Source organism: Penaeus japonicus, unplaced genomic scaffold (genome assembly GCF_977035675.1).
Source record: "Penaeus japonicus unplaced genomic scaffold, GWHDUDI00000001_assembly GWHDUDI00000034, whole genome shotgun sequence".
NCBI classification, from domain to species: Eukaryota; Metazoa; Arthropoda; class Malacostraca; order Decapoda; family Penaeidae; genus Penaeus; species Penaeus japonicus.
In genome coordinates this window covers 11,262,804-11,277,301 of record NW_028234436.1, presented here as the reverse complement: position 1 = coordinate 11,277,301, position 14,498 = coordinate 11,262,804, and the positions used below count along the sequence as shown (strand labels likewise).

Genomic DNA, 14,498 nt, shown 5'->3' with positions numbered 1-14,498 from the left:
TTTTTGAGGCTATTCTCATTCTTACAAGTTGTTCACGTCCTCTAACGACAGTGTGGCGTTCTATACTGTCTCAATGAGAGTCAACACTGGAATGGGCCAGAGTATATGAGTATATGGAGTATGCCCATATGGAAGGCATTAAATTTGTTTTGTCCGTCGAGGCCCACCACGTGAGCGGCCATTTTGTTTTCTTCTCCTTTCTCATCTCCTTTATCTCTTTCCTCTTTCTATCTCCATTTAACGTGTTTTCCTCTTTCCATCTACATTTAACGTCGTCATCGGCGTTAATACAGATAATGGAAACATTTGTAAGAATTCATATAACCCACAAAATTAATGAGGTAGGAATGACAAACGTACAACCTAAACGTGATGCAAAGGTTTTAACAAGTACAGTATATACAAATACAATAAACTGCACGCATTTTTTCTTTTCTTGTGTATTTCGATAAACCTTCGACTTTTCTGACTACAAATGGCATTACTAATATCATCTTTTTGATTAGTATTTATGTCATTTAAACTGCAATGATTTTAGTGTATTACTGTATTTAATGTTATTTCTCATTATTGTCAATGTTATTATCAACACTAGTATCTATAACTATTACATTGTAAATTACCAATACCATATGATATACGAATGGTATATGTCTTTATCAATTCAAGGTATCAGTATTTGCAATCTTACACAAAAGAATTGGACTCCATAACCGCTATTTAGACATATGGAATTAAACAATAATGGAGCCGATGATTAACACAAGACCAGTGCAGTATGGTACCTATTTTTCGTAAATGTCACCTGTGTCCTTTTAGTCAAATTGAAACTAATTAATTAGGGAAATCAGGGAAAGAAAAGTACAATTTTGGTCAAATTTTGCTTAAAGGTAGCACCTCCATTGTGTTTTAAAGTGTAAAAATTAGGTATCCATTTACGGGGTTTCCAATTTGGAAATATGTAGAACTTGTTTGTAGCACGCGTAAGTCGTAAGTAATAAATATTGTCCCCAACTAATGTAAAAAACAATATTTTCTTTACCGTTATCATTTGTAACAGAAGTAATGATAGTTAAAATGTAATGGTATAATATAACTTTTTTTCAGGGAATATGTATTAAATAAAAGATAAGTAACCATGTCATATTTTATTGTATAGCAGACCATTCTATTACATATGCGTAAAAATTACATAAAAAAAAAAAAAAATTGGCAGAACAACAATCAGGAATATTTGAGAGATCATAATAATTAAAGATCAGTAATCAAGTTACTTTTCTTATTACACACATGTAACATCTAAAGTAACTAAAGGATTATAATATTAACATTATGTAGTTTGTCTACATAAAGTCAATTACAAGTCTATAGTTTAACGCTGCCTGGCCTACAGAGGGAGATAACCAGTTAGCTCAGAGTGGATTATCGTCCTTTAACTCAACTCTCTACAAATATGGTCATTCATAAGGCTACTGATTTTGTACACTATACAATCATTATACAAGCTTCATAATGTGATATGCCTGTCCTCACCATCACTAATTCTATTTTAAAAAAATGACTAGCAACTTTCGCCTTGGGCGTCATTCATACTATACATCACCCTTATGCCATTTCAATTTATATCTACTGTACAGTGCAGAACTTTTTGATGATTTCACAAATATAAAATTGATGCCCCTAATGCACGTCAATCTGCCTACATGTGCTATAGCTACACAAATCACTGTGTAGCACATGATAGGCAAAATCAAACTTCCTATATTGCCGTATAGGAATGGTGTTCGTGCTCTCAGAAAAGCCCTCTTTGACAACTAAAGAGGTCTACCTGTATTTTTGTAATGAAGGGGATCATGTCTGAGCTGATATATCCAATCGACTATTGCGGAGTGTGAGTATTGAGAAGCCAATTCGGAACGCCAATTGAGAACTACTCGGTCAGCCAATTAGTGTGAATTTGTGTGCGGGACAGGGACAGGAATCAGAGGCAGCAGAGAAAACCCAATTAGGAGGAAAGAATTTGCGAAAATTGCCACTGCTGAAGCCCCGAGGTGTCGGTAGTAATCTAGGCAAGAGTTTGATCGAAACTGGTGCCCTGATTCCTTCCCTGGCCTGCTCGAGACAGTAACACTCACGAAGGAACATTCCGGAGGGGGCATAGGAGGGAGGCAGGACACGGCCACACGCACGCACACACATAAAAAGTACATTAAACGATACTGACAATCTAAGACACTGGTAAGGACGCTTGCACAACAATTAGGGCACTTAGGTTATACAAAAGAGGTTGCTAAACATAAGAAAAAAACAAACAAAAAAAAAACAGTAGTATAAAAAGAACATGCAATAATGTGTAAGACTCATCACATTCTCAGCCCTGTCTTGCCTCCTTCATCCATAGAACAATCATAAAGTCTCAGAGAGGAAAATAACATTTAATTCTCTGCTACTTTAAGTGGATCTCACTACAATGTTGGGATAACAACATACCACAAGCTGGCAGATAGCTGGCATTCACACCACTCAGTCGCACCCAATCGTTCAAAAAGCTTCCCGATAAAACACATCAAACCTGCTTAAACATTCGCGCATACTAACTGAACTAGGTATAACCACACTTTTTATTTCGTTTTTTGTTTTGTTTTCCTAACATCACAAGAACTGACTTTCTCTCACTTGGTGACTAAACAACAGATGGAATAGTAATCTTGAGGATGTTAGATCTGTGGATGAGGCATGCAGGTTTATTATATATGGCATTGCCAAGTGCTGGAGGCTATAGTACGAGTCTAATAATTGATGATTTGAGTAAGAATCGAATTAGTGATCTGACTTTCTTTGCTATCTAGATTTTCGAACGAACATTTCTCGATGTTTTTTTGTATTGAATAGAATAAATTTTGTTCTGTGTCTTGGCAATGCTGGGATTACATATGAGCACACCTACTACAGATGGTTAGTGGTTTCAGTCTACATGCTGGTCTAGCCACTCTCCTTCATTGTGAAGTGATTAGTAATACAACCCTTATGTATTCATAAATTTTGACTGAATGGATGATTAAAAGCCTACTTAAGGATTACAAAAGTCCTAAACACGTCACAAAATTGTAGAACGGGTGCCAGAGGAAGAGCCAAATCAGAAATTTGTGTGCTAAAGCTCTGGCTACCAACTTTTTCCTTTGTTTTCATTTATTTTTTTTATACAAGTCCAAATCAGGAGGTCGACATCAGGTGAGTTTCAAGATCTTATCGGGTGCATTACACAGATTATGTAACATCACCTAGTGTGGATATACAGTCACAATCAGGAAATGAAGCGTCTCTTAACATGAGTCTCTCAAGAAGTTCCTGTAGCAAAATAAATACCTTCTATGAATGAAAAAGAGAAAAACAAGAAAAATAATCATGCAACATACAAAATCAGACAAAACACATTCTACAACACAAAGCACCACATTGGATAGGGAAGCAGATGGTATATATATCTAAAAAAAAAATAGAAAAATGAAAGAAAAAAAAAAGTAAAAAGAGCAACATTAGATTTCTTCATTTCTTGAAAGGCTCATGTCAACTTATGGGTACATCGTTTATCATGTGGAATTCTTGAAATGGAATTATTAGGGTTAAGTGACATCTCCAAATGAGCAATGGACGCCAGATGGTTTGTGAAATCATTTTTTTGGATACATCTTAGCTCAGGAACTTGCACTAGTGATGTTTCTACTTGTGCACAACTTATACCTTGTAACCTAGCAATTAATTCAAAATCAAGATCCTCATTTTTCTAATGTGTATTATTAAGTCCAAATATTACCATTGCACAGGAAATATATACGTTTTTTTTCTCTTCTTCTTCTATCTCTTATCAACTTGTATTATGGCATGGATTTAATAGCTGCCATACATACTCAAAGTGTGACCATTTTATTTAGATGTTTGAGGAATATCCAGACTCGGATAGGATGCTGGATGTCATCGGGAGATCGGCTTCGGAAAGGGTGTCCACCGAAGCCGCTAGCTGCCGGAGTTGAGCAAGGTCGATGGAAGCACACGAATCCAGCTCATTCTGCATTTCGTCTCGAATCTTGATCAAGACACGACGAACGTCTCGAGTCTGGGGAGCTAACCTTACTGCCTCGTTTACGTCTTCCAGGGCTTCTTGCAGACGCCTGGAAAGGGAAGTTGGTTTCAGTATCTTATGCGGAACAGATGAACCCAACTGCTGGCTCAGAATAAAGGTTACTTTATAGAACTAATAATTTGTCCTAAGGTTCAAATCAATATCATTATTCTCTTGCAAATAGAAGCCATATTGTTCTATAATCATATATTGTTATTCTCTTGCTATGAAAAGCCTTACTTGTCCTATAACTGTTCTATAAAAATATTCCTAAGATCTCTAAACATCCTGACCTGTATTCATCAATATCTCTAGTAGTTACTGAAAAAAATAATTAATTTCTGACTATCTTCATCCAGTGAGTTTGTGTGAAAGAGAAGTCTAAGTTTGTAATGAATTATTTTACATCTCTAAACCTCGCTAATACTTTATCTATTTCCTTTTTGCTTCCTAATTATACTTACAGTCCACAAACAAGCAAACACGTTAATTACTTATCAATTTATTTTATTTTTTTGTTTAGAAACAAATAATTCATTTTGTTTCCTATCTTTACTCATAGGACACAACCATACTGACTTGCTATCCTTTTCTTGTCAAAAAGTAAATAATCTATTTTGCTTCTTTTAGACCACAAGAATTAAGGTATTTTACTTTCTCTTTGTACTTGTAGGCTACAAACATACCGACCTTTAATTTTTTTTTTTTCTTTTTTTTTTGTCAAGAAGAGAATAAAGCCAAAAACATATACTTACTTGGCCTCCCTCTTGGCTCTGGCTCGAGCATAGTAAGCCTCGTATGAATCACTCTTCATTTTGAGAGCTGAATCTGCCAGTTGAATGGCCTCTTCGATTTCCTGTAAAAGGGGAGTTCAATGTGTAACTGGTTTTATTTGTAGACACACATGTAAATGTTTTGTAACTTGTTCTTTATAAAACCTTTTTTTTAATATGAAATATATATATGCAAAGGTCATCTCTATCTAAAAAACAAAAACAAAAAAAAAAAAACAATTATATATTGAAAAGGTTATAGAGAATTACCCTATCTTCATTTAAGAAGAGAGAAAGAAAGTAAAAGAGAAAAAGAGGACTTACATTCATTTTTCTCCTGCAGCGAGACAAGTTGAGGGTAAGATGTAAGCGTAGATGTGTGAAGGTTGCAGTGTGTTCACCCTGATCTCCTGTCGGTAGCTTACGCAGGGCATACGAGAAGCGATGGGCGGCTTCTTTCAAACGACCTTTGCGGCAAAGTGCTACTCCGTCTTCTTGTAGTTTGTTTAGTAGCATAACCCTGTAAATAAATATACCATCTGTAAATATATGATCTCCAGACTATGGAAAAAAAATGAAATGCTTCCCTAATGGATAATAAATGAATAGTTTCTTCATTGGGAGAGAGAGGATACAAAGAAAATTAACAAAAGACAAATTCAGTCTCACAAACAAGGCAGGTATATCTGCCATACTTACAAGATGTTTGGTTTGCCTGCTGCCATAGCCCATGTAGCAGGGCCCAATTTTGCACCGCGTCGCAAGAAGCATTGCACGGCTGCGGCATTACGGGCACTGATAGCACGGTCCAGGGGCCTCATTCCATTGATGTCCACATGCTCTACTAATGATCCTCTGTCAAGAAGGAATTGGACCACTATGGGGTCTCCCTGATATGCAGCCAAGTCAAGAGGTGTTCTTCCTGACTTGTCAGCGTGGTTTAAGTCTGCATTACAGTCAGCAAGGTACTGGACTGCATGAACGTGTCCACGTAGGCAGGCCCAGCCGAGAGGAGTCAGACCTTCTCTGTCTGTTCTGGTTATTGAGGCACCGCGGGAGATAAGCAGTTCCATGAGCCCCAAGTGTCCTTCAGATGCTGCTACCATGAGTGGTGTGCGGCCGCCAGCATCTGGGCTCTCCACGGCAACACCCTGACTTAGGAGTAGTTTTGCAACTTCGTAATGACCATTTCGAACTGCAGAAGTCAGTGGTGAAGATCCTCTCGAGTTTGTTTTAGTAATACTTGCTCCAGCTCTGAGAAGGGCAGCGACCAGTGCTGTGTGACCTGCACCAGCAGCTACTGTAAGGGCCGTTTCCCCAGTTACATTATCTTCTCCATCAACGCTCACTTCAGCCATGTCTAACAAAAATTCCACCACCTAGAGGAAAAAAAGAGAGAGAGAAAAAAAAAAAAAAATTAATAGGGAAAAAAAAGGACACTGCATGTGTGAAATGCCAATTTAGATTTTCTAAGATAATGAAAAACAAATCTAAATGATGTCTTGATGTCTACTTACATTGTTGTGACCATTTGAGGCAGCAGCGACCAGTGCTTGATGAGCCTGGTTCTTCAGCAGATCATCTGGTCCTGGCCAATCGCATGACAATAGGTAGCCAACCACATTGAGGTGTCCTGCAGCTGCTGCCTGAACCATCGGTGTCATATTCTGCCGATCTTTTGCAGTCAATGAAGCTCCAGCTTGAACCAACAGGCGGACGACATCGCAGTGTCCGCGGGATGCAGCCAGACCTAAAGCTGTTACGCCCTCACTGTTCGTTAGCGTTACGTCGGCACCAAACTCGATGAGAAGTGCCACCATCTCTGTGTGACCTTGGTAAGCACACACACCCATTATGGGGGAGTTGTGAAGGTGCTCACTGGGATAGTCGGGTGAAGCGCCTGCTAGAAGTAACAGCCTCGATACCTGTGAAAGTTGAGAATCAAATGATAATTGTTTTATGTTAAAGAACATCATCAATAATTACATGCCCTTAAAACTATAAGAATAAAGAATATTAACAATTTTTAAAACATACATTCCATAATACTTAAAAATATTTTCTATGTACCTTTGTGTTGGGACTGTACAGGTTTCTTGTGCAAGCAAGCGCCTGAGAGACATTGTGTGATGACTGTGCCAGCCACAATGCCTGCAGGTCACGAGGAGACAGTGGAAGAGATCGTGCCATGTTCTTATATACATGAGCTTTCAGGATGTGATGACCAAGTTCCAATGAAGCTTCGGGGTCCAGTGGCCACTCCAGCCGTGACATGCGAAGAGCTAAATCAGCGTGACCGGCTCTTACGTCACACACAAACTTAGCCGGCTCTCCTTCGGCACGTCTTGCCAACCACTCTCGGAGGGCTGGGTGGAACAGCATGAAGGTGTCGTCTAGTCGCTTCACAAGGAAAGAATTTAGTACCTTAAAACGACTCAAGAACTCATCCCAGGAGAGGAATTTGTAAAGGAGACCAGCATTCACTGAATGATAAATCTCTGGCAATGTCAATGGGTTAAGTGATGCTAGTACAACATTCAGAATAGGTTCCACCTTCTCGAAGCTTCGCACACTGGGAAACCGCAGGTTGAACAAAAGCATAAATATTTCACTGAGGGACTGTGGCAAGACTTTGAACGAGCCAGACTTCATGACAAGGTGTCCTCGTTCAATCAGATCTAGGATCAGCTTTATGAACAGCATCGAGCCCTTGCTCTGGGCCACAACATGTTGCGTGAAGCGGTGCTGGGAGGACCCTTCTATCTTGCCTTGGGTAACGGTGATGTTTGATCTAATCGTTGGTGAATGCATGCACCGGAAGCCGACGTAATCACTCAGATCTCGTGTGGGCATGTCAGCAGCTGGGTCAGCCCTCTGGTCAGGGTCCAGTGATATGCGGTGGAAGGGCAACAAGCGTGTTAAGTCTGCCAACTGTGACCGTACGCTAACCACCAGCTTGATGAATGAAGGCAGTTTGACTGCATGGCGAGCCAGGAATGAGGCGAGGGTGTCCGCATGATCTGGACGGTGATACTCAGCCTCGCAGAGCCCATCAACCACAATAATTACAGGGTCTGCCCCGATTTTTCCCAATCGCCGAAGATTGTGAAGAGGTTCCAACACACCTTTCACTAATGCTGATGATGGGTCACTCACACAAGCAGGTAATGCTAACAAGGCTTGTGTTTGGGGCTCAGCCAACAATAAGTCCCGATAGGCATGGAGCTGTGGCGCCTGACATAGCTGAGCGGCAACAGAATGTACAAAGTCTGGAACAAGGCACGTGACAGAGTTTTCAGCTTGGCAGAAGTGGTAAGCAACTATTCTTGATGCTAGTGATTTTATTCCTTCTGGTATCAAACTCATGCGACTGTATCCACCACTTTTGCTGTATGGGTCTGAAAGAAAAGAGCTCGTTGTTAGCAAAAGATTAACAGACAGTAGTTAAGCATGTGACAAAACGGTCATATTCATCAATTTTACCCATTCCAGAATTTCAATCACCTTGGTATATAGACTCGTCTCTCTTTCGGCCAAAACAGCTGTACTCGACTAACTGCAGGATTGCAGCTGTTTTGCCTGCTCCCACGATACCAGTGATGACTACACCCCTGTTTGTCGGGGCTTCTGCTGTTAGGTGGGCTTCGATCTCGCGATAAAGCCACGCACGGCCAACAAACAAAGGATCAGGGTCCTGTTGAGGCACTTCGAAGAACAGAGGTCTCAAACTCAGCTGCGCACCACGATAACTGGCAAATCGCACTGGAAATAAGAGAGTTTATGCATCGTGAGCATCTATCAAAGTGATGGCATCGTTCAAAGTTGGAAATGAAATGCATGTAAGGTCAACTTTACATTAACCCTCTCTGGACGGGTGGTACAATACTGTACCGCACATTCAAAAGCCCAGTGGCTGGGCGGCACAGTATTGTGCCAGCCATTTAATTGATTTAGGCCTAAGCGTTCGAAAGCCCCGGCATTGTGACATTCAAGGCTAGAATGCCCCCGTCATGAGTGGGTTAAATAAGTATCACTATAAATATAATTATAACAAAGAAAAGAAAAAAAAAACTATTGTTCTCACTATATCAATATTCTACTTTCATTATGAAGTATCCCTATAAACAATTAAGATATGATATGAATATGAAATAATAACATAGAGGTTTGATTATCATCATCATTCAAAAAAGTTTCACTCTCATATGACAGTAGTCAATCAAATCCTACCTTTGGGGTCTATCGGGCCTTTCACGTGTGCGCTTCGTGCTGAGCGACGGACAGACGACCTCCGCCTTCCAAATAAACTCAGTTCTTCAACCTGGCCGGGCTGTGAAGCTAACACCACATGCAGAAGTTAGTCACACAGCAAACTTGCTTCAAACTTCTTAATCTATACTTACATGCTATTATTTAATCACACAGGTATATTCAAAATACAAAAATTATAAAAATAACTTAAATGACAAGACTGTTTCACTATATATTTCTGCTGTTTTGGTGGGTGGTTAAGCAGAAATAAAAACAAAAAAACTCTATGATCAGTTTCAACATATGGGAGTTCATGCAAATACAAACTTCAAGATTCACAGGAGCCTTTCTAGAAATCTATATTCTCCTTTTTCATTAATCAAAAAAATATAATATAAACCTCATGATGGAAAGCGTGTACATGTGTAATAGTGCTTTACATGTGATAGAAAGCTTTTTCTGAATTGGGGCTGCAGCATATTGCTCCTATGTATAATGAAAGCAGAAAGCAAACTGCAGATGATGCAAGCAGCAGTGGTCCTGAATGACGTGTGGGAAAAGTCAGAACAAGGGGGGAATGTGAGGAAAGTTCCTGCCCCACATGGTAGGGTTAGCAGGCATGGGAGGGCAAGCCAGAAAACCTAACTGCACAGTTATCAGATTAAGAAAAATCCCCTTACCTTCCGATATCTAAAGGGCTCTCGGCCATACTGTTAGAAGTGAAGTGACAAACCACACTCACATGTCAGCTATTACTCTACAAACTTACTGGTAACTGAATGCCTCCTTGGTGTGGTTGTGGGCGAAGCTGAAGCGTTGGAGGAAACTGCTCCGTGAGACAACAGGGAGTTCATGCTCTCAACTGATGGGTCTCGAGCTCCAGGTAGTCTTAGCTCTGCCTCTGAGGAACCTGGCGGAAATGCGCGAGCGTTAGGGACTAAGTGAGGCGCTTATGTATGGTAATTATGTTTCACTTTGCTTTTGTAACCTTTGAGAGAGTGTCCTTTCATGTGTGTGTGCATGTGCATGAGTGAGCAAGTGTAAAAAAAGCCCATGTACTAACAGAAGAAAACATACCATTCAGAGTTGAAACAGGGCTGGTATTATTCGAGGTCGTTGTGTTAACCTCAGAGGACGCTGAGAGTGAACTGAAGGAGGTATGTGATGAGGCGGCACGGGGGGTCCTGGAAGCAGAGCTAGGAGGTGCTGCTCCCTCCCCCAGCAGGAGGCCGAGGCGCATGTACAAGTCACTGCCATCTTTGGCCTCTGCGCCTTCACCACCTCCTCCACTGGTTGCCTCTGTGTCTCCATCACATTCGTCATCTGTGTAAAGGGAAGTATGAGTACACTGACCATATGTAGAATGTGGTTTACATATGTTGATATACCAATATCTCTTATCAAGTGCATTTGTTTCATTGATTACGTGTAACTGAGATAAATGCGTCACATTCTTAGATCACATATACATGGAAAAATATAGGTAAGCAGGAAGGTAAATAGATCAATCAGTGATGAAGGGTAGGTAACAGATTCACACTTACAGTGACAGATGGAGAGAAAGATAAGGAGGTATAGAGTTAGAAAGGCAAGACTGGGAATTTAGGAAAACAAGCAGGTGGGTAAATAGACAGGTGGGTTGGTGGGTTGGTGCGTAGTTGTGTAATTCAATGGAAAGATAGGTAGGTAGGTTGGTAGGAAGAAAATGTAAAGTGGGTAGGTAGGTAGATAATATATATAAGAGAGAGAGAGAGAGAGAGAGAGAGAGAGAGAGAGAGAGAGAGAGAGAGAGAGAGAGAGAGAGAGAGAGAGAGAGGGGAGAGAAGGGGAGAGAAGGGGAGAGAAGGGGAGAGAAGGGGAGAGAAGGGGAGAGAAGGGGAGAGAAGGGGAGAGAAGGGGAGAGAAGGGGAGAGAAGGGGAGAGAAGGGGAGAGAAGGGGAGAGAAGGGGAGAGAAGGGGAGAGAGGGGGAGAGAGGGGGAGAGAGGGGGAGAAGGGGAGAGAGGGGGAGAGAGGGAGAGAGGGAAAATAGGAATGGAAGATCAGCTGTAAGAAGTTACCATCAAGCACAAAAAAAAAGGAAAAGAAAAAAGAAAGAAAGAAAAAAAAAAAAAAAACACACATAACAGAAAAATAGAAAGGAACAGAGAAGAAGATAAAATCACAAATACATATGTCATATTTGCATTTCATTTGGCTCAGTAAGAAATAAAGTAATGCGAGATATACCAAAAAAAGCTGTGTGTCAATTACCGAGCTGATATCAGCACACTATATGGGACATAAAATCATAAACAGAATCAAAAATATTCCTTTAAATAATAAATCATCCAAAACCAAAGACCAATATATATACAAAAGTTATAGAAAAGGAAGAAAAATGCATTGTAAGCTAATATCAATCAAATGGTGCGCATAACTGGAATAATTTCAGGAATTCAAAGACCATGGGGTGGTATAAAAAAATGGTGATTGGGTCTATGAAAATAGGTTTTTGTGTTGTTTATTGGTTGAAGGAGTGATATTAGGGGCATGAAGTACCATTATGAAAAAGGATAAAAATAAAAGTATATATATGTATAAACATGTGTATATATACATACATACATACATGCATACATACACACATATATATACATACATACATATATATTATATATACACATATATATACATGATATATAATATATATATACATATATATATATATAATATATATACATATATATATATAATATATATATATATATATATATATATATATATATATATATATATATATATATATATATATATATATATATATATGCAAGCAATCAATATATATGCACAGTATACACATGTACCTATTTCATAAACATACACCAGATAACCAACCTCTTTTATATATATATATTATATATATATATATATATATATATATATATATATATATATATTATATATATATATATATATATATATATAAGAAAAAAACAAACAAAAAAAAACCAAGTGAGATAAAGAATGCATCCAGTCAACCAATCTACAAACTAATAATCAAATCATCTACTTGATAATCTCTAATGAACTACAAGGATATGCATCATGCTATCATCATGCTGTCTGGATATACCTATGCTCCACAAGGATTTTATCCTGCGAACAAGACTGATATTTTTGGAGCTCTTCTTGTCTGCGGTCGACAGTAGAGCTATTGGGAGGAGAGAAGTGAAGTGGATGGGGTTAGTAGTGCCCTTCGAGGAAGCCTTTGCTAGAGTTTGTATTTTTTTTCTTCTTTTTCTCTTTAATTAAGGATGATGTAGAGAAATTATTTCAGGTCTAATGAGATTTGCTACATGCTCAATTTTATTTATTTATTTTTTTTTTTAATACTACATTCATAGTTTTAATTGTTAATTGGGAGTCTAAATAGAGAGAATTATAAGTATTGCATGAAGTTCTAGTCTGACCAGGTGAGCAATATCCTGTTATAGTTAGTTTGAAGTCATGAAAATTGTAGACTCTATTTCACCAAATAGTATTCAAAAGCTAAAGCAATTTTCTACTTTTTCCCATGTTAAATGAACATTATACACATGAACTTCACAATTAGTGTGAGCTTATGAACATGTGAATATTGTATTTAGTTTGAAAATATGAAAATGTTAATATTCTCCCTTGAAAGTGCTTCAATAAGGAATAGTCTTTAGTAATTTCTACCCCACATTAATAATCTATTTCCAAAGGACATGGGTTAGTAATATGGAAACATCTGCTTTCCCTCACCATAGCTTTTACAGTAACAAATAACATAGGTTTGGTCAAATAAACTACTATTTCACCATCTTACATATCATATAAATCCATATAATCTTTACATTAATAAGCCCGCAGCCAAAATATCCATTTGAAGAAAGAGAGATTGCACATAACAAAATGATGTCGAAGGGGTATTTCACTGTAACATTTGGAGCTAAATTACAATAATCATGTAACAAGAGACTCAATCCTATATGTGGGTTTCATCCACCTTGGAAACCTTTCTTCAACCATTTCCACATTATATCAAATTTGGGAATCTTTTATATGTTGTAAGGTTGGTCACTTATTTCCTGGAAAGGTTACCATGTCTGCTTGATTACCTTTTTGTATTATTTAATTTGTTTTTGTGGTTTTATGATTTTTCTCATTGATCAATTTATTCATTGTAATAGATCTTTGAAGTTTTTTTTTCCTCCAGAGTCAAAGAAAGAATTTTCAACAACTGCAACTGCATATTCAATTGTCTTTTTTTCATTAATCAAACAACTTTAATTTAATTATTTATCTCTATGCAAGATTTATTTATCGTTCTATCATCTATTCAATTCTTTAGCCTCTACTTTTAGTGCAACATATGAATAGCTTCATATGGAAGAGAAAATAAATGTGATTTAATCAGTTCAATATTTATTGAAAGTAAATGAACGTCAGCTTTAATACCCATGGATAATTGGTTTGTTAAATCAACTCCTTATCTCTCAGGTTAACCCCTTCCCTCGTGCCATCATTTTGACGCTGCGGCCGTTTTGTCCTAAATTAGTGTACCTGTTAGATGTTGTGTGGAGTCCACGTTGACGGTGTTAGGTCGGATGGCACGTCTGGACCAAGGAGATAAGGGTGGCCCCCTGGGACTAATTATCCCACGGCGCCGAGCACTTGCAGGTGTTCCTCCCACACCTGTAGTACCCAATACCATAGCAAGTTAAACTTACGCTGTGATGCCCCAGGTGCTTTGGGTTAAACCTCACACAATCTGGATACCATTAGTTTTATTTTATTTTACTCTCTCTTGCCTGAAATTTGTAGACTACAATCCAACATTTAAAAAAGTTAAATCCATATTAATTCAGCAAAAGCACCTATCATAAAGTGAGTGACCTCTTATATCCACATAACAAGCAAAAGCTAATGCTATTTGTATGATCTTAAGCTGCAAGCTTTATGTCAACCAGTGACAAATGTCTTTATAGTGTATAAGCTGGGTTAACATACGAGCTTCCTGAATTTCCATGTAACCTTGAAGCAAGTTAGATGAATCATATTCTCCTAGAAGATGTTATAAAAAAAAAAAAAAAAAAAAAAAAAAAAATCTCAATTCTTGAAAGAGTTAATAAATAAATAAATAAATAAATAAATAAGAAAATAAGAAAATAAATGAACAAATTGATAAAATTAATAATAATGATAGTAATAATAAAGCTGATAACAGGATTGACGGCTTCACCATGGAAAACGACAAAACTGACGACTTACTCTTTGGAGGAGCGGGCGAAGGAGTCAAGCGGGTGTAAGTAGGTGGTGTGCCATAGGGCGTCTCTTTCCCAGGAGCACC

At 38.3% G+C, this 14,498-nt stretch overlaps 1 protein-coding gene across 24 annotated transcripts in view; it reads right to left on the bottom strand.

The window, feature by feature from the left end:
- Positions 1–1,133: 1,133 nt before the first annotated feature.
- The window catches only part of rols (zinc-RING finger and ankyrin repeat domain-containing protein rolling pebbles), a 379,704-nt gene continuing 366,339 nt past the window's right edge, over positions 1,134–14,498 (bottom strand). For 6 of the 24 annotated variants that reach the window (XM_086530783.1, XM_086530787.1, XM_086530788.1 and 3 more), the window contains 13 exons: positions 14,420–14,498; positions 13,712–13,843; positions 12,258–12,335; positions 10,222–10,467; positions 9,914–10,054; positions 9,124–9,231; positions 8,398–8,655; positions 6,964–8,291; positions 6,411–6,818; positions 5,593–6,272; positions 5,218–5,413; positions 4,876–4,976; positions 1,134–4,169 (listed from right to left, as the gene is read on the bottom strand). The exon at positions 14,420–14,498 is cut by the window's right edge and continues 203 nt beyond it. In XM_086530783.1, coding sequence (XP_086386909.1) covers positions 3,929–4,169; positions 4,876–4,976; positions 5,218–5,413; positions 5,593–6,272; positions 6,411–6,818; positions 6,964–8,291; positions 8,398–8,655; positions 9,124–9,231; positions 9,914–10,054; positions 10,222–10,467; positions 12,258–12,335; positions 13,712–13,843; positions 14,420–14,498 — 3,996 coding nt within the window. In that variant the 3' untranslated portion in view covers positions 1,134–3,928. The remainder of the gene's footprint in view (positions 4,170–4,875; positions 4,977–5,217; positions 5,414–5,592; positions 6,273–6,410; positions 6,819–6,963; positions 8,292–8,397; positions 8,656–9,123; positions 9,232–9,913; positions 10,055–10,221; positions 10,468–12,257; positions 12,336–13,711; positions 13,844–14,419) is intronic. The other 18 variants (XM_086530794.1, XM_086530800.1, XM_086530797.1 and 15 more) reach the window with 10 other exon arrangements.